At 35.1% G+C, this 25,210-nt stretch overlaps 1 protein-coding gene across 4 annotated transcripts in view; it reads left to right on the forward strand.

Annotated features, from left to right (window-relative positions):
* The window catches only part of KIF2A (kinesin family member 2A), a 59,651-nt gene that overhangs the window by 31,327 nt on the left and 3,114 nt on the right, over nt 1-25,210 (forward strand). For 2 of the 4 annotated variants that reach the window (XM_068177345.1, XM_068177344.1), the window contains exons 7-20: nt 1,005-1,100; nt 1,886-1,940; nt 4,924-5,086; nt 8,374-8,464; nt 8,610-8,673; nt 9,070-9,161; nt 9,395-9,537; nt 10,252-10,456; nt 13,403-13,513; nt 17,688-17,755; nt 19,474-19,587; nt 20,733-20,883; nt 22,503-22,604; nt 24,647-24,782. In XM_068177345.1, the coding sequence (XP_068033446.1) occupies nt 1,005-1,100; nt 1,886-1,940; nt 4,924-5,086; nt 8,374-8,464; nt 8,610-8,673; nt 9,070-9,161; nt 9,395-9,537; nt 10,252-10,456; nt 13,403-13,513; nt 17,688-17,755; nt 19,474-19,587; nt 20,733-20,883; nt 22,503-22,604; nt 24,647-24,782 (1,591 nt within the window). The remainder of the gene's footprint in view (nt 1-1,004; nt 1,101-1,885; nt 1,941-4,923; nt 5,087-8,373; nt 8,465-8,609; nt 8,674-9,069; nt 9,162-9,394; nt 9,538-10,251; nt 10,457-13,402; nt 13,514-17,687; nt 17,756-19,473; nt 19,588-20,732; nt 20,884-22,502; nt 22,605-24,646; nt 24,783-25,210) is intronic. The other 2 variants (XM_068177347.1, XM_068177346.1) reach the window with 1 other exon arrangement.

Below are 25,210 nucleotides of genomic sequence, written 5' to 3' on the forward strand. Positions count from 1 at the left end.
GTTTGGCATCAGCAGCATATCTTGAAGTGTTGTAAAACAGGTATTTGGAGGGAGAAGTGATGGGAAGTTGTTTAATCAGTTCTGCAGAAAACAGGGTAGGCTCAGGCTCAGCCTGAGCTCCATGAATGGTCTCTTACATGTCCATTCACTCTGGTATTGGTTGCTCCAGGTTTAAGGATGGGTCATCTTCTGTGCCTGTGTTGTGGGGTCAGCTGTCCTGGCTGTGTTGACTGCCTTGCTTGTGGGGTGGGGTGAGGACCAAAAAAGAACTTTGCCGTGTGTTACTTAGGAGCAGCTAAAACATCCATATATTGTCAACCCTGTTTCCAGCACAAATCCAAAGAAGAGCTGCATACCATATTCTTCTATGGAGAAAATTAACTCTATCCCAGCCAGAACCATCACAGCCTGGATGTAGCCTATTGAGTATCCTTGGGATTGCTTCTGCTTTGTTGGGGGTCTGGGAAGAATTTGCAATGCATCCAAATATCTGTATAAATTAACACAGGACCAATAGTTAGGACAAAGCTACTTTAACTGGCTTGTATCCAGCAGGATTGTGTTTAGAGCAACTGGGGTTCCTGCACTGTCCTCTGTGGTGTATGTCGTACCTGTGTAGTCAAGTATCTCTGCATCTGTCAGAGTGCCATACCTAAGATAAGGAAGTGTTGACTGTATGTTTCTTCAGTGTGAAGGTGCTGGCAAAGGCAGGAGTAATTTCTATTTCTTGAGTACACTATTAATGAGTCCTCTATTTATAAGTATTTTCTATTATATGCCAGCCAAAATGACATGGGAAGCATATAATTGTTTCCTTTATGGTCAGTAAATTAGCTACATCAGAGTGGAAAAAGGCATTAAACTTATATTAAACTTGCAAGAGACATTTCTGGTGTTTTGCAGAAAAAAAATTCAGTTAATCAGTATTTTTTCATAGATAATTAACTAAGGCCTTTTTTGGAAACAAAAGTATAGCAGAAATTCTGTTGCTTACTTTTTCCTAGGATGTTGATGCTACAAACCCAAATTATGAAATTATGTGTATGATAAGAGATTTCAGGGGAAGTTTGGATTATAGACCACTCACAACTGCAGATCCTGTAAGTATGCCAGCGACATGGAAATGTGTTATGATTCTGTGTTTTTGCTGTGTGTTTTCATTTTTTTTCCGTGTATACTTCTGTCCGTTAATGCAAAAAATAGGTATTTTAATATATTTTAGTATTTAATATAACATGGGTTTATTTCTCCGGTAATTTGTTAATATTGAAATAAGTAGGTTTTGGAAGTCCAACTTTACTAAACTATTATTAAATTACTTAAATATTTTTTTACTATTAAATAATGCCAATATGTACTAAGTAGTCACTCAGCCTTTGTATGGTAAATTTTCCTGGGATACTAAGGGATGTGCATGCAAAACCATGAAATTTATTTGAAGAACTCTCTTCAACATAGTGACTACTATTTGATTTTTGAAGGTAATGTAGTCTTTCAGTTTGCAGACAAGTCAGAGGAGTGGAATCCTTAGATGATCAAGACTCAAATTCTATGGAAATCAGAGAATGTGACAATTTCTGTCAATAGCATACTTACCTTGTTAAAGCTGGATTTGCCTGCATAGTCCTGCAATAGTACTTGTTGATCTGTTGGATTAGATCACTGTCTGTGGGGAGTTTTGTTAATGTATGATTCTCCCTTTTGGATTCTTGGCCACTGTGCAGGCACAAGGGGTTTTTACGTGTTCAGATGACTCACTGTCTTAGAAATTTCACTTTGTTTAAATGATTAACCAATCATTTAATCTGAAAAGAGAAGTCAAATAAAGCTAAATATTTTGTAACTGGAATTGGGATATAGTTCACTGAAAGACTTTCCTTTGCAGATTGATGAGCACAGGATTTGTGTTTGTGTACGAAAACGACCACTCAATAAAAAAGGTATGATTGTTGAAGATTTTGTTCATTTTTTATCTGAAAAGCTGCTTCTGATAGCAACATTATTTGTTTTAAACAACTCAAGAAATACTGATCAAAGGTGAAGCTCTTACATTAGACAATATGTCTGATGAACCTAGAAAATTCATAGACTTGTCATAACCTGGGGAGAAAAGTACTTTACCTGCCACAATTTTATGTATTAGGAGTTGAGGCACAGGAAGAGTGTGGTTTTTTCCCAAGGTCATCTAGGATGTATTTAGTTGATCTGGAAATGAATTCTGTTGTAATCTCTTCACTATTCTTACATGGTATTAGGAGCACTTATTTTGAAGTATCCTTCAAGGATCACTTATTTTGAAATTGACTTCAGGTGATTTCCTGAGCAGAGAATTACACAGTGAAAACTTTCATACATGTTTTTGTATATATATTTTCATATATTTATATATATATTACAATTGATTTTGATTCAGACATCAAGGAAGTATCTTATGACAAGGTTGGTGCCTGAACTTGTACTAGACATCCTCACAGGGCTAGTGGACTGCAGGCAAACAGAAGACTTATACACCCTGGAGTTGTTTGCTCAGGGCTGGTAAAGTTACTCTAGACCATATCAAATGCCACTAAAAACTGTTAGGTACTAAAAGAACTCCTTAATGTCTTTATATTTTATGTGATGAGTGTTTGAACTATTTTTCTTACTGCCTGCTCATCAGACTAGAGTCTGTATTAAGAGAAAAACCAAAACTAAACAACAAAAAGCTGTTCAGCTTTCAATTCTAGTTAAATTGAAATTTTAAGTTCCTAGGAAGCTCTTTTACTTTCAGTGGGAATTTAGGAACACAAATGCCTACTGGATTGCAGCCTGTCTGAATCCAGTGCTGCAAGATGTTTTTTCCCTTCTCTTTCTCTTATATTCTGTTCAGCTGAAGGGACTTAAAAGAGCATCACTCTGATGCTGATACAACATCGGATGCCATTTATTGTTTTTTGTACTGTCAGAAGTACCCAGAGGAAAATGGGAGAAATATGTTCCCTTTCCCATACATATGTTAGTACCTGTATATAGTTAGGTTTTGTCTTATTTTTCTCTTTCACATTGCTGCTTCTATTTTTTCTTTCATTTTTACTTTTGCTGTTGGGAAAAATGTGACTTTCTACCTGTGCTGGAGGTGGACAAAGTGAAATCGCAGTAAATGAAAACAAGTCATTATGGGACATGAGTTGGAATTCAGAAGTAGGATTCAATTTTGCAAAAGTTGCGTATCTTTGGTATTAGTGGTTGGGAGCTATAAAAAAGGTAGATTTGAGGCATTTGTGGAGATACGAATGTCTAAGTAAAAATGAGCTTGATGCTTAAAGCTGTTTTGCATTTTTAAGAATAAACAGTAGTAAAAAAGGTGTTAAATAATCTATGCAGGGAGGCATAACCTTGTACCCACATGATAGAATCTTCTGAAAATACTCAGTTCACAAGAAACAGTCTCATGAAATCATAGGAAAGTATAAAAGAATTAAAAATGCTACTCTGTAGTCTTACAATTAGAAAAAATAAAATTAGTTTCGTCATCTCAAAAATGAAGAATTATCACCAAAAGCATTAGGTATTCTCAGCATCAATTGTTCTGTGGATTGACTTCCCAGGAAGTAGATGTTCAGAGTGACACTTTGAGATTTTAGTTCAGTAACATGTATTTATAATTGTGAAATGTATGATGAGTTTCAGAGACATTACTCCTAATTTTCATCAGCAAAGAATGCAGGTTCTCATACCAAATAGATAGGAGGAAGTAAGTGTCTTACTCCAAATAATTTTTTAAGAAAAATCCTCCTCTGACTGGTTAAACTAAAAAATTTTTAGTGCAAAGAATTGTCCATCATACATATCTTTTTGTCACTGTTCCTTACTTTTTATCTGTGATTGCTGCAGAATAATTGCATTTCATTTTATTGCAGTGCAGTTGAAAAATTCATTATACATTGACTAGAATGTGCGTTTCCATTGATGTGTAATGTAATGCAGTGGTAACCATTGTACTGTTTGATCAGGATGTTAATTCATGAAAAGGTTTCTATCTTATATAAAGTCATATCAAATTCTTGAACTGCATGCCTTAAGAAATTTTACATAGAAATGCAAGTAGGACACATTAGTGAATCCTGACTCTATACACAAAGGGTCTTTATTTTTGTGCATATTATGGATCACTGGGTTCTCTGTTTTGCTGACTCATATACCATACAACAATTAGCAGTAAATTGCAGTGCTGTATAGTAATTATAATCTAGGATCTCACTGTTGAAGTCACAGTGACAGGAAGGATCATTATAATTTTCAGCTTATTCTGCTGAAATAATCTTTATAAAGGATTTACTTTAAAGAAATGATATATTAAAGATATGTACTGTAGGTTCCAGCAGGAGTGCACAAAGGAAAATGTCTCTCAGGAATGAAAGCAAAATTTAAAGAAAATATCAAGATAAAATTTTAAAATAAAATGTATTATCCTAAGGAGGTTAATTTCTTTATGTTTTCAAGTTTGACAGTCTAAGCAGTATAGTACTACCATCTGCTTTCTCCACTAGAGAAGATATTTATAAAAACTCAAAGGATATGGCAGTGAGCTGTAGAAGACTATATAATCACTGAGGAATAAGACCTCAAGTCCAAGAAAAGTGTTACAGAAGGTGTAACAAGTTAACAGTGATAGTGCTGTAATTAATGATCATAGTCTTTAGTCTAAATAGCTTTTTACCTCTCTTTAATTTCTAGCAATTGGTAGGATAGCATGACTAGACTTCCAAAATGAAATTTCTTGCTTAGCAGATTACTATCTAGGCATCAGAAGCCCAAATCCATTGCAGTGTTGTTACTTGGAGGAGCTGTGTTATCTGAGATGTTATGAGAGTGTAAACAATGGGAAAATGTAAAAAATAATGATGTGTTGTTAGTTAAATATATATTTCACTTATTTTATAGAAACTTTAATGAAAGACCTTGATGTAATAACAATTCCTAGTAAAGATGTTGTGATGGTACATGAACCAAAACAAAAGGTGGATTTAACAAGGTACCTAGAAAACCAAACTTTTCGTTTTGATTATGCCTTTGATGACACGGCTCCTAATGAAATGGTTTACAGGTATGTGTATATGCTTTTTTTTGGTGAATCTTTTTTCTCATGTTTTTTCCATACTAATAACTGTTACACTTACATTGGTCTTAGACTTTATTCCTATTCTCTGTGTTACTGGATGGTATATTGCTACCTCCATTCTTTTACCTGTTTACTTTTGTTTAAACTCTTTATCCCTAATTTTTCACCTGCAATGTCATTTCCACTTCTGCTGACCTCAGTCCTACTCCCAGTCCTCCTCCAAGCCCTGCTGCATTCCAGGCTCTAGCAAGTATCGCCTGCCTCCTCAGCTGCTGATTACTTGAGCCATGTAATCAGTTCTCCATTTGCTTCCAGGTTATTGTCTTATTATTAGTGTGTGTGCAGCACCTGAGAAACCTGAATCATGGCTTTTGGTCATCAGGAAAACTGGTGGAAAAGGAGAGACCTTGCACCAAAGAGCTTGCAGTTTGAATATAGGATAATTTAGAGATGGAAACAAATCAGTACAGGGTGAGAAAAGAGTACAAATAAAGTGAGAGAGTGGAGAGTGTATATTGCAGTATTGCTGAGACACCTGAGCTAACTTATCTTCTGGAAGCAATCTGGCTGATGTAATGTGTAAATGTATAGAGCTAAGTTATTTTGCTGAAAATGCCAAATCTTTCTAATTTGAAAACAAAGACACATATCCTCTCTTAGACCAAAGATATTTGGATCTCCATTTTGTTCTTTGCTCTTCTGTTTCAGTTCCACTGTTGGTATGGAATAATTCACAGAGCACTTTTAAAAGCATGTTTAGAAGTAGCTATTTCTCTTGATCAAGTCACTAAATGAAGTACATACAGTAGAGGGCAAAGTAGTTAGTCACTGACATAATATTGGTCAGAATCTTAGTATGCATCTAAATAATTATGAAACTTTTGCAGGAAATGTTGAAATTAAAAAGGAGTTTGGTGAAGATATAATTTTTCTTATGCTTGGGAAGTGCTTCTAATAGTCTTAAAAAGTATTGACAGAGAAGTATCTTATTTCTTGTTTTTAATCCACAACTAGGAAGTCAAAGTTAGGATCATGCCCTGATTGATAGTGGATAGCAAAAGAATTCGTAAAAGGTTGTGAAATAAAAACTTCTGTCTTATGCTTGTTATAATTAGAGAAGGGGGTGAAAGGAAAATCTTATAAAACTAATACTAACAAAAGAGTTGTAAACAGCAAAGCTGTGTCCTTGGAGCTTTTTGTCTTTGCTGGTTGTCTGCTGGTAGCATCTTTCCTTTCCTTGATACTGAAGAGCTGTGGGAGAGCCAGCTGGTTGATGATGCATGAAGTAATTCTCTTGCTTGACAATCCATTCTTGTAATCTCCCTCCTTCCTTTATTTATCTGTGTGAACATAGTGTTTAATGTGAGAGGTGGTTTTGGAATACAATGTTGTGTTTTTGTACAGTTTTTTCAGAGTTTTTATTTGTTATGTAAAACATTAATGGCAATACAGGAATATATTTTAAGATTATTGTATTCAAACTGAAACAGTAGATCTCTAGTCTTTCTCATTCTACCTCATATGGCACAATAATGATCATTATTGAAGGGCAGTCTGTTTTAAGGTCTTCCATAATAACATAAATAAGAGCAAGATAGGTGTCACGTGCTCCCATCAGAGCCTTGGTCATACTGAGGGAAAAAATACTGTGGCAAGATGCTCCAGTTTTCTCCAATATGCTAAATTTACTGTATATCTGTGCTGAAAAAATGTTCAGTCCAAGGTAGAAAAGTACCTACTCTGTTATTATTACTTCTACTACCATTATTATTACCATTATTACTACTGTTATTATTTTGCTTAACCTGTATTTTAAGTATTTTTAATCCATGAACCACAACACAGAGTTGCAAATCTTTGTTAATATTAAAGAACATTCACTAGTTGGAATGGATATTTTAATGGAGTTTTAAAGGAGAATGAGTTCAGGTTTCTGAAAGACTAACATTACAAATACAAGATATAGTAAAAGTAAAGTTGGGCTCTTTTACCATAGTCTTATTTGCAGTTGTGTGATCCTTTTTGAATACATTTTAAGATATATTTGTATTTTTTCTTACTTTAAAATAGATACATTTAAGTCCCTTTTAAGTAAATCAGCAAAGTAAACAGTTTCAAGTTCAATCAAACAGAAGTAATGGAGTGTGCTTCTAAGGTGGATAAACTCTGTGAAGTCTTTTCAATTTTTATATATAGAAAGAACATCAAAATATGGGAATATCCTCTTGAGAAGACAGAACATATATACTTAGAAAAAGCAAAGAGAGAAAGACTAAGGCTGTTCAGGAATCATTTGGTGTATTCTTGATGAAAATTCATGATTCAGCTAGATGTAGATTCTTTACATAACCCTGGGTTGTGGCTGAATGGCTCAGTCTTGCCCATATTATTTTTGTAAGTGATCTTGTGTTTGAAAGCAAAATGAAAGAAGGTTGTAGCATCTCAGTGTTTATGTAATTAATTTTTTCTTTATTGGTCACTACTAGGTTATTTATGTGTAAACAACTGGAAAAAGTTTAGAAAGAATTTTGCAGAGAGATTCATCTCCATATGTAACTCTCCATTAATTTACACTTTGCTTTTGAAATTTACAATGACATCATGGTGATAAGCAGCTGAAGTAGGAACAATAGTTCTGTGTTTCTTAAAATAAAATTAATTATCTGAAAAAATAAATGATATTTCAGATAATACTTTTGACACAGCAAAAAATACCTCACAGATAAGTAGATTTTTTTCATTTTTAAGAGCTTGGGTATCCATTATCTTGAGCCCTTTCTTAATGGATGCATGTTCTCAAAAAATCAGATGTGCAAGGCTGTTTCGGCCTCTTGTCTTTCAAATTTAATCTTGGAAGCTGATTTGGGGAGGAAAAAAAACTACAGCAGAAATTTACTATTGACAAAATTCCTATCTGCTACATTGTCCTGCTTCAATATCTTCTTATTCTGGCATGTTGAGGGAGCTCCAGACTCTGTTTAGTAAAGTGTGGGGTGTTAGATCATTAAAACAAGGAAATCATTGTTTTAGGGTTTAAAGAAGGATTATATTGTTGTAAAGCAAATGAGAGAAACCTCATAGCTTGTGATGGTTTGGAAAATTTGAATACCTTAGAGCTGGTATTACTTCAGAAATTAGAGTATAAATGTCCTTTGACCTGTCAAAGTAGAGGATCAATTTTGTCACTTCTGGCCTTAGCATTTTAATTTTCCATGGGGTAGTGGCATCTTAAAGTACTTCAGTTTTTTAAGTACAGTTTTTTTGCATTTAAGGTTTACAGCTCGACCCTTAGTGGAGACCATATTTGAAAGGGGAATGGCCACTTGTTTTGCATATGGACAAACAGGCAGTGGGAAAACCCATGTAAGTAGTTCTACAAGTCACCAATAATCTTTTTTTTATATGACACACTTAGATGAGTTCTAATAAATAAGAAATATGTAAACTACAGTTCTGTGACTTTTATGGTGCTTTTCTTTTTTTTCTTTGCCTTTTTTTTTTAATGTAGACTATGGGTGGTGACTTTTCGGGGAAGAACCAAGATTGTTCTAAAGGCATATATGCACTAGCAGGTGAGACTTCATTGATCAGTTGGCTTTGGGCAGACAGTTCAGATCAATAAATTTTCTACTCTTTATCATACATATATAACAGTTTACTTACTTTGCATTGCAGTGGAGCTTTGGTAACATCAAAAGTTATCCCTAGATATGTTTCCTTTACACAGTAATGTAAATATAAACTACTTATCAAAAATGCAATAACAGATTCTTTATCATTTTGGGGTATTCTGCATCTTCCAGTGTAATATGGCAGTTTAGACTGTGTTGCTTTAGGCTTAGTTGACTGACCCTGTCTGTCATTCTTGCAAAATATGAGGTGCTGTAAAACAGACTGTTACATATGAATGAATCATCACTAAATGAAAACATATGAGATTTCTTTTTATTCTGGAAATGTATTCACAGCTCGAGATGTTTTTTTAATGCTAAAGAAGCCAAACTACAAGAAGTTAGAACTTCAAGTATATGCAACATTTTTTGAGATCTACAGTGGTAAGGTAAGTACCTGGTCTTTTTCTGAGAAAGGAGTTTCTCTTACACAAAATTTAGAGCTTGTCACATAAAACATTTTTCCCTCTTTGTATTAAAAGCTGTATTTCAAAGAATTCTTTACATTTCCTGTCCAATCATGTATTTCCATTGAATGTTTTGCATTATTTGAAATGGAATTTGAAACAGGAATTTTTTTAAAGCTCCTCTTTTAACTGTTCTGTTTTCCTCCTTCCCTAAGGTTTTTGACTTGTTGAACAGGAAGACAAAATTAAGAGTGTTAGAAGATGGTAAACAGCAAGTCCAGGTGGTGGGATTACAGGAGCGAGAAGTCAAATGTGTTGAAGATGTTCTTAAGCTTATTGAAGTAGGCAACAGCTGCAGGTATCTTCTGTAACTTACACCAGTTTTTCATAGTAGGTTAAAAAATAAGAACAAGATTATTTTGGGGTATCTTTGTAGTGATGCCTTTCCATATGCAAGTGAGTTTTTGATGATGTCTGCAATTAAAGAATATTCCTACGTTTTAAATAGACACATTTAGAGTTTCTCTGTCTCCTAGAGAAAAATAACTGATTGTTCAAGAGGATGTGAATTGCATGCATTAAGCAAGCAGCTTACTGACTTAAATTCACATAATTTAAAAACTAGTGTGCTGCCAGGTTCTTCATCTGTAAAAGGCCTTGATGCATACTGGCAGAGGTTAAGCACAATTTTTTTTTTTTTCAAGACTTCAGCTTCATTGTTTTTAAAATTAGCCTTGAGCATAGACTGCTGCATGATCAGATAAAAATGCCATCAGCATTTTTTATGAAAGCTTTCTGATAATCTGAAATATGTGAAGATCTGATTTTGAAAGAGAGGCAAAATGTTACTAATCTTCCATTTCCATTCAAAGAGATGGAAGAAGAGGCATAACTGTACTATGTATATCCAATTATTAGTGTTCTATATCTAGTGTCCACAAGAGTGCTAGACATTCTGTCAACATGTAAGAAAATACAGGAATCTGCCCTGAAAACCTATCATTGTGAGGTTAGTGTTTAACATGTATGATCCTCCGGTTAATGTCTTTCTCTGTTTGTCTCTTGTTTAAAGGACATCTGGCCAGACATCTGCAAATGTGCACTCATCTCGAAGCCATGCAGTGTTTCAAATTATTCTCAGAAGGAAAGGGAAATTGCATGGTAAATTTTCTCTGATTGATTTGGCTGGCAATGAAAGAGGAGCAGATACTTCGAGTGCAGATAGGCAGACGCGACTGGAAGGTGCAGAAATTAACAAGAGCCTTTTAGCACTCAAGGTAACTGATATGTTTCTATTGCCTTGGAGTAGGTGGAAGCCTACATATAATAGCAATGACAAGTAAAACTAGTGTTTTTGCATGCTTTGCTTGTCTACATTATCTGTTGATATGACAAGTAAAAAACAATGTATTAATTTTTCCTCTACATGCATGAGGGAACACTTAGTAAGTCCCAAGCAAAAACAATGCAGAAACATTGTGCTATCAACTTACATGTAGTTTTTATAAAATAAAATCAAAACACCCCAGCAAAACCAACCAACCAACCAACTGAAAAACAAAACAAAACCCCTAAACAAACAAGAAAACACCCCAAAAAAACAAGTACACTAAAAGTCCCCAGTGGTTGAATTTGTAGACATTTCTGATATATACCTAAAATAGGAAGGCAAATGACTTACTTTGTTACTCAAGATATGAAATACTAACAGGAAGTTACTCTTACTGATCTCACTATTTATTTCTTTTTTGAAATAAAAAATAATACTACACTGACAACATACTTACTGCTGTTAATATATTGACTAAAGCAAAGCAACAGCAGCATGTCCAGAAAAAACTAGCAAATAATTAAAATAAACCTTGAAAGGTGAAATCCATTTTTGTCAACCCTTCTTCATAGCAAATTGTCTGATACAGTCACTTTACAGATTTTATACATCCAATCCAGGACATATAAAGAGAGCTAAGAAATACTACTTAAATATTCATCTGCTTTTTTTGTTTGATATTTTACAGTGATTAAAAGAGTCTCAGTCTAAATAGAGGATGTAATTTTTTGATTTCAAACTGGAGAAACAGTAGTTTCTTAGAGTTTGTCTCTGGTTTTGGTTAGGTTTGCTTAGGTTTACTATGCTCAGCACCAACACTGGTTGTATATAAAAAATCTGAACCCCAAGATCTGTGTGGTTACCTTTTTATTCCCAGTATAAACTTGGGAGAAGACTGGCATCTGACTAAACAGATCTCACAACACATCATAAAATTGTGATGTATAATGTGTCATTACAAAATTCTATAGCATGTTGAAAAATTGGAAGGAGCAGTTCCAAAACTTTGGCCTATTCTGCTTTAACATCGAAGTAGGCAATGCAGGAACCATTGGGTTGATGTTACTACTCATTTCCAAATGTAACTAAATAAAGCTGTTTTGGTTTGAGGGGTTTTTTTTCAGTTTATTTATTTTGTACTGGATAGTGCTTATACAATATATGCAGTTAATTTTTACATAACTTGTCTTTTTAATTATAGCAAAAAGTTCTGCTGCTGCTGTCCTAGTGATTTTCATCCAAATTACTTGGGGAAGGGGGAAATAAAAACAAATTGATGTCTTGCAGAGGTCTAAAAGGTGGTACAAAACCATAAATGTTTCTCAGTGACATGTATGCCTTTTTCCATCTATCCCAAAAACATTATACAACCTTTTCCGTTTGTATTCAGAAGCTGTGAAATTATTTTCAAGTACCAGTTAAACTAATGCATTCTGACAAAGTGGTCTTTGTTGATAATCCAAGATTTGCTCTTTCCTTCTGGTTATCAGTCCTGTCTTAACCTGTTCAGAATTTTGGCACAGGAATTTATTTCTGTAATGTCTCTGCGTGGGAGTAGTGTTGTCATTTTTTACCTGGTTTTCAGAGATGTATTGAAAACTAAATGTACTTTAAAACCCTGTTACAAATTTAGAAGCTGGTGGTGTCCTTCAATAATCTTTTACTAGTAAGGAGATAAACCAATTCTAATTTTTCAGGAGTAAGCAAACTAAAAATCATTATACTAAATTAAAATATTTAAAAAACATGGTGATTGCCATATCAGTAATTCAATATAGGATATGTCTGCAGCTGGAGGATTACTTGAACTTCTGTAGAACTATTCAAGTAACACAAAGGCTATTCCATTTATTAGTAGGCTATTCCATTTATTAGTGGAGCTAAAAGCAAAGCTCTAATTTGAAATACAATTGAAGTTTGGTTGGTGGTAGAAGTTCTGTGTGTAGATACTTTCAAAGTGCACCAAGGATGCCTTGCATCTGAAGAGATGTTTATTAAGGAAAACGCAGAGTCTGGAATTAACAGGCAAAATATTATGATGACAGCAATACAAAAATTTAAAATTAAAATTTGTTTGCATAAGAATAATGTATTAGACAATATTAGAGCGCTGAGTGGATAGAAGTGATGGTTAGATTAATAGTATCTTGGTGTCACTGTTGTACTTAGTTCTGTTGTATCTTCTGTAGTAATTTCGTAATATTTACATCTATACAGTATTGCTCACTGGAACCCAGTCAGTTGCAAATATTAGTGTAGCCCCTTGCCTCTGGGCATGGAACAGAAGATCTTATCCCTGTTTCTTCACATAAAGACTATTTTAAAACAGGGAGTGACCTAATGTTTCCTGTGTCTTCCAGTGCTGAGTAGAGAGCTTGCTTCCAGTAGAGAGCTATGCCTACTTGGTTTGTCACCTGTGGAAGCTTTCAGAAAGTTGGTTTTCTTCTAAGCTGTAAAGAAAGACAGTGGTAAAATAAGAGTCAAAGCCAGTACTTTTAACTGGTGCACTTAACCCATGTCCCTGCCCATACTGCTGCTGCTGGCAGAGGTTGTAGCTCATTCAGGCTTTTGTAGCTGATAATCAGGAATAATTGTAAGCCTGAACATTTCACATCAACACTGTTTAGTTTTGTTCTTAGATACAATAGATGTAAACAATTTGGATGACATTGAGACAGTTTTTAGGCTTCTAATCCTTTTAAAATTGTTTCCTCTCTACTGAGCTTAATGATAAGTAGAAGCCTAATGCTTATTGAATCCAAGCATTTAGCAGTACATTTTAATGATATTTTTGGGGGAGTGCATCAAATATAAGGCATGTATTTACTGATTCTTAATTGCATTTTTATTATGTTTACTTAACCCATGATAAAGAATCAATTTGTTCTTTCAGGAGTGCATTAGAGCCTTAGGCCGGAATAAACCTCACACACCCTTCAGAGCAAGTAAACTTACTCAGGTGCTAAGAGATTCATTCATTGGAGAAAACTCACGTACCTGTATGGTAAGTTGATTTGGTTAACTGTTCTAACAATTACAAAAAGAGAAGACTCTGCAAATTTAGGCTTTTATGTTTAAAATTGGTTGCATGCTACTGGTAGTGTGTTGGACGTGTATTTATTTACTAATTGACATTATATGTGAAGAGGGATTTCAAAAGAGACATTTCTCAATAGTTTAGATTGAATATTAGGAGAAATTTCTTCATTAAAGGAGTTGTCAAGCATTGGAACCAGCTGCTCAGGGAAGTGGTCTAGCCTCAGTCCTCAGAGATCTTTAAAAGATGCGTAGATGTGGTAGTTAGGGACATGCTGGTAGGCTTCATTGGGTTAATGATTGGACTAAATTATTTTAGAGGTCTTTACAGCTCAAGGGGTTCTGTGATTCTGTGATTTTAGATTACTTGTTCCCTTCTCACTTTCTTATTGACTTTTCTTGTTGCTGGTTCTAGTTTTCTAGCTAGGTTGGCAGCTAGAAACACTTCTACCTTGAGAAGTTAATTTGTTTGTTTTAGTAGTGTTTTAATTATAAAAGAGTCTTGTTTGTTTTGCAGAATTCTGGAAAAGAGGGTGTAGACTGGAAATAGTGATGAGTTGTGATTTATAAATGACAAAGATTAAACTAAAAGTTGGTATCAAGCTCATCAGAATATGCTTCATGCTGTTGAAGGGGAAATTGTTGGGATAGATGGGATGAATAGCTGTTGTAAATACATTAAAAATATATAAGAATATATAAATATATAAAATAGAACATAAATTAAAATATTGTAAATATTGTCAATTATTATCTATTATAAATATGTAAGTATATATAAATATGTAAATAATTGTTGAATAGCTGTAAATATACATTTGTGCCAGTGTGAAAAACAGAATTCTTCTGACAGATGAGCAAAAGGACAGATAAATGTCCTGATGTGCAGTTGTTTTATTTGTGCATCTGTAACATTTCTCTTTATGAGAATGTGAACTTTCTGCAGTACATACTGATTACTAGGCTTGTTTGTGTTGGTTATTTTTCACAGGCTTCTTTGAATTAATTGAGAAATCTACAGGCCACAATGTGTAAACTATGGTCTTAGGACAACTTAGTCTTCCCTTTAGCTGTTAGGTATGGTTCTAATACGAAAATGGTGGCAAAATAGCATTTTTATTAACCTTTTTCCTTCAGTGCTCTAATGAAACAACAGGATAGTTTTCTTTCTCACTGAGACATACCTGACCAATCTGAAGATATCCCTGCTCACTGCATGAGGTTTGAACTAAATGACCTTTAGAGGTCTCTTCCAACTCAAATAATTGTATGTCTTTATAACTTCATGAATCTCATGCAGGATTAGATGATGGAATTCTAGCACGTGTATCCACACTGTTGAAGGAGGTTTGAAAAATTAGCCTGTTGGAAGTTACTCTCTGCACATCAAATAATTAACCTTTGTGAATATTTCATGGAAGTTCTTTAATAATAAAAAGAATCCCCTCTGAAAGTGGAAATATGCTTGAACTATTATTTTCTCATTCACATAACTACATTTCACAATTAAGCTTAAGAAACCTCTTTTAGGATATTTCCTTCAAATTCATTCTTCTGCTGTTTTTCTTAGTAGTAGGATCACTTGTGACATTCTGGTTTTAATGTTTGTTTACATGTATTTTTTAATTAAGAATGTAATCATCAGAGTTTCATCTTAAGATACTGTCATGGTTTAACCCCAGCCAGCAATGGGTGTCCTTAGTTATTACTAAGGACTTTCTCAACAAGAGGGATTTGGTACACTGCTCAAACATGCTGTTTGAATAAGACATCTTCAACTATGTGGTGCTTTTTCAATATGGAATGTGTATAAAATGATATAATAAAAATCTTGTGATTTTTTAACTTACTAAAGGATTCCTGAAATAATAAAATGTTTTATTTTAATAACATAAAACATATAATAATATGTTTTCCACTTGCTTTCTGATATACAAATCTGTAAGGAGGATATTTGAGTAAAACTCATTCATTTTTATGTGAATGAGTTTTACTTTTCCTTTTATTATTAATGGATATGTTGCAATTTTAAAAGTACATCTTTTAGGGATGGAGTATTCTCTCTGTATATAACATTAAACTATGATTTGGAAACTCTTTGTTTCTTTCAAATTTGTTCATAAAAATATTTTGCTACCTCATAAAGTTTTGAGACTTCCTAATGTGAACAGTTACGACTAGGATTTGCTTCCTCCAAAAGAAATCCAGATTTTTAGTCAGCATAAATATTTTTTTCATTTTATCAGTCATTGCAGTTTTACTGTTCTTGTCTAAATTATTTGAGAAACCATTTAAAGTTTTTGAAGAGTTGCATTGTAGGATAATGAATTGTCATTTGAAAGTTGCAGTGTGACTACATAGAATAGTCTCATTTTTTAACCAGTGCTGCTCCTTGACATGTTGCATCTTTCATGTGCTGCAGTCACAGCTGAAGTGGTCAGACACCTCAGCCCTCCAGGGTAGGAGTAGGAACCTGCAGAATTCCATGTCCCAACAGGGCCATTGATGGAACTGTGATGGCTTAAACGCAGTATAGAGACGTTCAGAATAGGAAGAATGATTATTACACATCTTAAAGATGCTCCTGTTCAAAAGTAGAGCAGCTTTTTCCATCCTCATTTGGAATTAGGAACAAGAAAGTGAGCAACAGAGAGGTCTGAGTCCTCCTGTCCTCCCTAGAATGGGCTGGCTGGGGCCTGAGGAGAGATTATACACCAAGACTTGTGCACAAGTTCATGTGTCCAGAAGAGGGTATTCACAGAGACCAAGGCATCTACAGTGGCACTTCCCTAGAGCAGCTGTACCTTATCCTCCTTAAAGTGTTGGAGCAGTCTCCTAGTGTTACAGCAGTGGTAGTAAATAGGTAAAGCAAAAGCCACAAAGACAAAGCAGAGGAAAACATGGAATTCATTCCCCACTTTGAATTGTCAGCATAGTTCAGCTGTCCCCAGGCTGTATCACACCTAATGATGGCTTGGGAAGCCAAATGCCATCAGTCTAAACATCACTGTCTGTGGCATGCTCTGAACATTAAACTGGTGGAAGAGATGTATGCATTTTTCATGTTATTTGAGTTTGGAAGGGCTTTAGGAAGTTTTATATTTTTGTTAGCTAGCACCCAGAAGAGACATGCAGCTGTGTGATCTCAAATATACGCTTGTTGTTCTCCTTAGTAATTGATGCGTACCAATGTTAGAGGTTTAAACTTAGGACTGTATGATCACATCCACCACATAATTTTCCTTTCTCCCCAGAAGGAGAAATTCCTCTTGGGATGTCTACCTCTGCTTTCATACAGGAATGTCAGCAGCAGGATGAAAGAGAAGATGAGGATTATTTAATCACCATCAGTTTCAGTCTGCTGAGTTTATGATGGCACAGAAATGTTAGTGTGTAGGATCATAGAGGTGTTTGTTCCGGGTAGAGCCTTTACAACTGCTTAGGGAAGAGAACAGGTGGAAAAATTGGACTACTTAGAGAAAGTAGGAGAGATAATGATCCCACTTTTCCCAATCACAGTTTTAATTTTTGCTGATTTTGGGAAAGGTGGTGCTATCCTCAGAGTAGTTAATTTAACTGGAAAAAGAAAGACCTTTAGATTCCAGATAGGTCTCATGAAAGGTTTGCCATCAAGTACTGTTTACAGATAATTTCTAATTGAGAAAAAATATATCTCTACTTAGGAAAATAGTTAAGCTTATCTTTACTACTATTAAGTTCAGTTTCTGATGTGGCCAAAATCAGCATAGAATCTCCTTGAACAGAGGAAGGTCTCAAAAGATACATTAAAAAAATTTGGTAATTGTTTATAGGATATATTAGACTTAGGGTCTACTGAGTTGCATATTTCCTTTTTTGAGGAGTGTATTTTTAAGTTACAATTTCACATTTACACAGTATGTTACCAAGATGGTTGGGGAAATTGTATTTCTGTGAATTCTTGATGTTCCTTGTAGGGTTAAAAAAATTAAATTGAAGCTTTGACTAGACATCTGTGTCCCTGAGATGTCTGCTGTATGTAGCAGACATTTTTTGTAGAAGATCAGAAATGAAACTGGAGATTAAAAAATATATACATTTAAATTTATCTACCCTTTCATCTGTAGAAAGTGATTTGCTAACTTGTGGCTTGTTTTCTCCAGATTGCTACGATTTCTCCAGGGATGGCATCATGTGAAAACACTCTAAATACATTGAGATACGCAAATAGGTATGAAAAATGTTATTTCTTAAAGCTGTACTTGTGGTGTGCTTACCACAGGTACTGGTTGTTGATGGCCGACATTTGAAATAATGCTGTTCCATGATGTATGATTATTTTAGCTACTTTAATAATTCAGTGGTAGTTGTGTTTCTCAATAAAATCAAAACCAAATTACTGATCCAGGCTCACATTCAATTTAAATTGTCACTTTGTACAACCATTACAAAAGAATCTACTAAAACTGCATCTATGCGATTATCCAGAGATGGATAATGTGGATTGCAAGGTATGTAGGACATGCTACTATTCGTTTTGCCCTTTGAAAGGACCATCTCTTGCATTAGGGATAGCTGGTGTTCATGACGATTCCTGGAGTGTTGGCTAAATACCTTTCTATGGTGTGATTTTTTTTTCCATCCCTTTTGTGGAATTGTGTACAGTTGCCAGTCTGTATTATATATACATACAAAATTTCATGCTTCCCAAATTCAAGCAAATACCTGAAAACCCTAAGTAAAGGCTTAAAAAGGCAGAAAATCCAACAAGCTTTATGATCACTGCAGAGAAATTAGCACCTCCAAAGGCAGATGCATCACTTGAGACCTGTACTGCTGTAAGAAAGTGTTCAACTCTCTCCAGTGACTGTGAAAGGAGCCCTCACCTACTGCAGTTCTCCTGTGTTTAAAGTCTGTGGAGATGGTGTAATCAGGTCCTGTATGTTCCTGCAGCCAGACCTATGCCTCAGAGAGGCCCCACGTTTTGCTGCAAAGGACAAAGGACAGACAGCCTCTGGGAGATCAGAAGCCCGGGCTTTGCCAGAAGAGGCTACCATCTGCGGGTCTGTTTGCCCCAGTGAGAGGTCAGGCAGAACCACAACTGCTTCTGCTTGTCAAGGCACAAAGGCCTACTTGGAAGGCTTAGTGCCTGTTTCTCTCAGTCTCCAAATGTCCTTGTGTCTGGGTTAATGGAGCTAGTAGTAAACCTGCCTGGCTTGGACCAGTCTGTCTCATTTCCTCCCTGAAGTGAATGAGGCATCTACTCCTCTGCTTACAGTAACATGATGCAGGACCTTGCACGTTCAAGACTTGTTGGAACTTCTACCCCTTATACAACTTATGTTGCTGAAGTGACTCCGTAAAAAGTCACTATAAAACAAATTAAGTACCTCTTACTAGTGTACTAAATAGTTGTACTGAAACTGTTTCCTCCTCTTAGTGTTAAAGTTGTATGTTGTTATGGAGTATACACCTGTCACTGAAATGTTGCTTCATGTGTTTTATATAGATTTTTATTTTTTTCTAACAATACATCATTTTCATAGTAGTTAGTTTTTAGGTACTGGACACTAGTGTGTGGGCAGTGACAACAGGAGGTGAAATAGAATTTACACTTTTGTAGCTGTAGTGATTTGATATTTTAAAAGGAGTCATTTAGTGTCATTGAATGTAGACCAAATAATATTAACTATACAAACTGAAATCTGGAATTACTCTTCTCAAAACACTGCTGTTGTAGTTCCTTGCAAATTAGCAGCACTGGTTTTGTTCAGCTTTGCCAGTGATCTGAACTGTTTGCAGAGAGTTTAAGTATGTCAAAACACTTGTGTAATAAAAATGATTTTGTAGTTAAACAATTAAAGAAGTATGCTAAACAAAGAGTTGTCATTTTAACTGTGTTTATGAGAACATTTTCTTTTAATTTGCCACTGTATTTTGCTGCTGCAGAGTAAAGGAATTTGGAATTAGTCCTTCGGACATTCCCTTCTCACAGGGTAGTGGCAGTCGCTCTGATCTCTCTCCTTCCTATGAGTATGACGACTTTTCTCCTTCAAACACCAGGTCTACTTCATTCTATACATGGAACTTTTTTTTTAAGTTTTCTTTTTGGCTATGTAATTTTACAGACCAACCTTTCATTAGTCCCCTTGCCTTTAGTCACACATACTTTGTTTTAATTTTGGTTTGGCAGGTGATGGTTCTGCATGGTATGCAATCATCTTCCCAGTATTTTGTTTACCCTCCTTAAACATCCATATTTTGTATCCAGGCTTGCTAGTTTCATTCATACATTTAAAAAAAATAGAAATGGTGATGTCACCTTTGTACATTTAGTGGACCAAATCTAACAATTCTGTGTTTAGGGTAATTTGAATGTCTCTGAAAGGGAAATTTTTCTTACATAAACAAATAAATAAATAAATAAATATACATGTATGTTATTAAAGCTTTTCAGCACTCTGAAGATAAATGAAAAATATTTTACATTGTAGTAAATAAGTGCAACTTGAAAGAACATTTTTCCCATTAAAGAAATTAAGAGTATGTTCTAAAACTTGCTCTTAGACTTTCATGCCTCTTTCATAAACTTGCTTTTAAATAGGCTTTTTTTTGACAGAATCATAGTCAATCTTTAAACTACTTACATGCTGTGAGAGCCTGCCATTTTATTAAAATATTTTCACCTTTGAAATTAATGAAAGGATCTATTTATTCTCTGAAATGTTCGGTTGCAAGTTATTACTTTCTTCAGAATTTCTTGGTTGATTTGCTTATAACAGCTAGTACAGAGCTGATTGACTAACTTTTTAAAAGCACAACTGTATATGCAGTAAAAGAAAGATTGTCAGGTCTAGGGTGCTAAATGACCTTTGCTTTGAAATATTTCCACCCATTGTAAAAGAGTTAATGTTGAGGGGTTCGGAATTTTTGCCCTCCTAACTGGTAACAAGTAGTAAGATTTGAATCAGAAAATAAATATTTCTTGCTAGATTTACTTTAATCCACATGCAAGTGGTAAAAATGCAAGGGTCCATGCCTTTTAGGAACTGGACTAACATCTTTTTGTCACTGAAAGTACATTAAATTTGTGAAGTTGACATCATCATCTTCCTTATTAAATGAACTGATTGTGCATAAACCTGTAGAGCTTTATTTTTTTGCACAGGAAGTTGCTAATTTTCAAATGAAACATTTTCTACCCATAGGGTGAAGGAGCTGACAGTTGATCCTAGGGCCGCAGGAGATATCCGTTCCATTATACACCATACTCCAAATCAGATGGATGACTTGGAGACACAGTGGGGTGTGGGAAGCTCTCCTCAGAGAGATGATCTCAAACTGCTTTGTGAACAAAATGTGAGTGGTTTACAGAATTACGTAGAAAGAGATGATGACATAACAGTGGGCAGAACAAATCCAGATCAATAGCCTGTTCGTAAGATCTTAAATACATACAGCATACCTCTTCACCTTTTCTGTTTATGGTATTATGCTCATTTCTGTACAAAAGAAACACCAAACCCAAAAATTTTTCTTGAATGGTTTCTTTATCTTCCTTGCTGACTAGGGCTTTTACTGTCTAGGCAGGCTGTGGTGATGATCTATAGTATGCATTCTTTCCACGATAGCATCACACTTTTTTAGGCAGTTGGAAGTATCCTAAAACTCATCTGTTTTATTTAACCCTTTCTCGTTTTGAGCATTATTCTCCCTGCATGCAAACTTAATTTCAACTGAGTTTGCCATTCCCTGCATGTGGAAATCTGGCTACCTGTCATTCCTCCTACTGGTTTTCCTAGGGTGGAACCCCAGTACACTGTTTAGGAAGACTGCCACGTGATGTTCCCAGTATGTCTCCCTGGGCTGGAAGAATAGGGAGCTGAGAGATGTCTTCTAAAGGGCATTCTCCCTCATTGCTGATCATCAGATTTAGTCCTGGTCCTTAAATTTCAAAAGGGATTAAAACTGTTATTTGTGAAAATGCCCATGAAAAATAGAAAAGAAAAATCCTTACAATCCTAACATTTTTCACAAGATTCTGAATTTTGTCAGTCATCTCTTTGTGGTATCTGTGGTATATCTCACTTTAGTAAATGACTTTTTTTTAGGACTCTTTCATAAGAACATGGTGGTGATTCCTAGAGCTTCCTATTGGATGTTCTTTCCAACCAGATATCCTCTCATATCACTTGTTTATTGCTCATTCATTCATGTTGAATGAATTTAAGCATTACTTAATGTTTTAAAAAATATTTTTAAAAATACATCAAAGGCATTGTGTAAGGAACTACACTGTGCCTTCCTTATGTTGCTAAACATTAATTACAGCCTGCAGTACTTTCATCTTCTATTGCTGACTATTCATTTCTAAACAAGCTGTCTTTAGAAGGCTGCAGTTTGTAAATCCATGTCTGCATTCTTCTAATTTATCAGTCACTATGTAGATTTTGGATTTCTCCCTTCACATTTATTTAACTTTTTTCCTAAAAGTTTAATTTAATTTTGATTTTCTGGAATGTTTTGAATGCAATTGCTGTTCTCTTTTGTTTTTGAATTTTTTTTCCTGTCTGTTGCAGCATGCATAACAGAAAGCCCTGATAGAAACCCAAAATCTTCTGTGGGCATTAAAATTTATTAGAAATTATAATTCTTCCCTTGAGACTTCCTCTTCCCATTATTTTAACTTGTTATTTTTATGTGGAATATTTTGATTTCTGGTATTTGTTAGGATTAGTGACTGGAAATTTTTGGTGAATATGAATTAAATTTAACTCTGTAAATATTTTGAATTTATTGCCCCTTCTATTTATTCCTGGAGACTTTCTCAATTCTTCTTAGAAGTATTAAATTCTATTTTTGACAGGTTTTGCCTTCTGCATATTTTTTTCCATGTTCTGTGATGAAATGGGTCACATTCAACATTTTTCTGTACCCACAGTTCTTTACACACTAACAAAGTTAACTACTGTTTTTAGGAAGAAGAAGTTTCTCCACAGTTGTTTAGTTTCCATGAAGCTGTGTCACAAATGGTAGAAATGGAAGAGCAAGTAGTAGAAGACCACAGGACTGTCTTCCAGGTAAAAGATGGACCTCCACTTCATTTATTCCTAATTCAGGAATCCAGGTTTTCCCAATGAAAGTGCGTACTCTTGAAGATGGAGAGCATCTGATCTGTAGTCATTCTGTCTGTCAAAGATTCCTAAACTGATTTATTATGTTAAGCTGATTGTATCAAACAAACAGGAACAGATTCAGTAACACCTGGTCTTTGTCCCCATGATTAAAGAGCAGTACATTTCTGTGTCATTCCAGAAATTCAGTAAAATTTTCCTTTGCTGGGCTGGTAATTAATAGTTATGTCTCTGTTGGCATCATTTCTGTTTGATCATCTCCCTCCAAGTATTGTGTCTGAATCTGAGTATTCTTTTGCGATATCTCTCTCTGAGATCCAGAAGAGAGACATGTATTTCAAACTGCCTATTTGATTCCATGTTACAGGTACATAAAAATTTCACTCACTGTTAGTCAGGGCTTTTGGAAGGAATACTTCCCATGTAGTGCTGGTCAGTGCTATGGAACCTTTTACCCTCACAAAATCATAGCAATAAGTATGAGTTACTTGTTTTCAGAAGGAAATGTGGATTGCTTCTGTTCATATCCTTAAAGCCTTCAGGCAAGTTGTCAGTTTAGCACATCTGTTTCTAGAGAACAGCAGACCATCAAACCTGTAGGGAATACACATTATCTCCTCAGCCTAGGTATCTAGCTTAGTGGAACATTGATATGTGTTCACAATAAAGCAGGATGCTAAATAAAACATCTTACAGCGGATGTAGAGGTCTAGTTATTATGGAACTTTAGTCCTGAAGTAAAACATACAGAAGTGTGGAAGTCATGTGCCACATGCTGTGGCTATGTCCTAATGTGGCTTCTGGAGAGACAAGCTGCATTAGTTTAAGATACAGCTTAAACTGCATCTATCTGTGTACCTATCTGGCCTTCTGCTGGAGATTATTGCTCCTTCTGTCAGTCTCTGGGAGGAAATGTGTTCAAGCCTCAGGTCTCTCTGTTCATGGCATGGCTTGTTAGTTTATGCTGTGTGTAGGTGGGCTGCACCAATACAAAGGCCAACAGCTGTACTAGTCATCTTCTGTCAGCATTCTTCTGAGAGCAGCTGATACACAACTTCCTTTCCTAACAAAAATGGCTAAAATACACCAATGCAATTTACAGTGCTCTACATGTTCAGGAGTCTTTGTCTTCAATGTACAAGGTTATGTTTGGTGAGATGAATCTTACCCCAGTGTAAGCTCCATCTCTCCTGCAAGCTAAAAAACAGAGAAGGGGTTTGGACTACATTTTCAGTTTCACTTGGGCTATGGAGCACAGAGGGAAAGACTTAATATGTCAAAACAAGCTTTGTAGTATGCCTATAACTGTCAGCTGCTTTCTTTTTTTTAAACTAAAGCATTTCCATTGGGCTCAGTTCTTCTGATCACAATTTTGCATGGTTCTGTAACATTTAAACTCCTGGCCGCATTCTTCTTTGCTAAAAGTTTTTTTTTCCGTCTTATTCTTTGTAATGCTCAGAGTGCGAAGATCAGCTTCTTTAACCAACCTTTATTGTATTTCTGTGTGTGGATTTAGATCATATAATAGTGAGTTTAAAACAGGTATCCTTTTATACAGCTTCTCTCTAAACAGGGCAATATTATCTTGGCTCCTTGAATACAATAATGACTCTGTGACTATATAGTGATAAGCAGCCCATACTTAAAGTCAGACTTCAAAGTCTGACTCATGTCTAAGGGGAGACAAACATGACAAAGTTCTTTTCCCTAAATTTCTCAGCTTTACAACCATCTAATGTTCTGAATTTTAAGAGAACTGGGTAGCTGGAGCTTGCCTGTGATAAAATGACCACTGAAATTAAAAAATAATGTAGAAAAAAATGCAGCTTTCCTGCATTAGGAATAATATTTCAGTTTTGGATTGAAATCTGTCTTATTGAGGTGACAAGGCACTACAGTGTCTGGTCACTGTGTGAAAAAGTCTTAATCAGCTCTTTGTCTTGACACTTTGCTGATGTATTTTGTTGTATTTTTAAACTTTTATCTAGGAATCTATTAGATGGTTGGAAGTTGAAAAACTACTTCTTGAGATGACAGAAGAAGTAGACTATGATGTGGATTCTTATGCTACCCAACTCGAAGAAATTCTAGAGCAAAAAATTGATATTCTGACTGAACTTAGAGGTAAGTTGCTTTTAATCACTTCTCTGTACATTATTGGTATATGCCGTGGAGATTTGCAGTAAAAACAAGGAGAAAAAAAAAGTGGCTATATTCTAAGGTCTTTTTTCCCTGCTTATGTTGGCCTTCAGTGGAAGGATCATTTATTCTACAGTCTAAGAACAAGTTCACATCTATGATCCGTTAATCCTAATGTAAAGGAGGAATGCTTTAACTCCAGGAAGTACAAACTCAGTCTTGCAACTTTTCTTTTTTTTCCAAAACACTAAAGGAAGGTAAGAAAATCCAAATCAACTGTATGGAAAAGATTAGAAGGCCATGCAATGAGGAAAAAGTAGTAGGAACTCCCAGTCCCTGCTGTTCTGTAGTGTAGCAGGGAGCCTGTGTCATTTTTAAGACTGTGCTTAAGAGTGCCATCAAGCTCTGAGTAT

The sequence above is a fragment of the Anomalospiza imberbis genome, chromosome Z (genome assembly GCF_031753505.1).
Source record: "Anomalospiza imberbis isolate Cuckoo-Finch-1a 21T00152 chromosome Z, ASM3175350v1, whole genome shotgun sequence".
Classification (NCBI taxonomy): Eukaryota; Metazoa; Chordata; class Aves; order Passeriformes; family Viduidae; genus Anomalospiza; species Anomalospiza imberbis.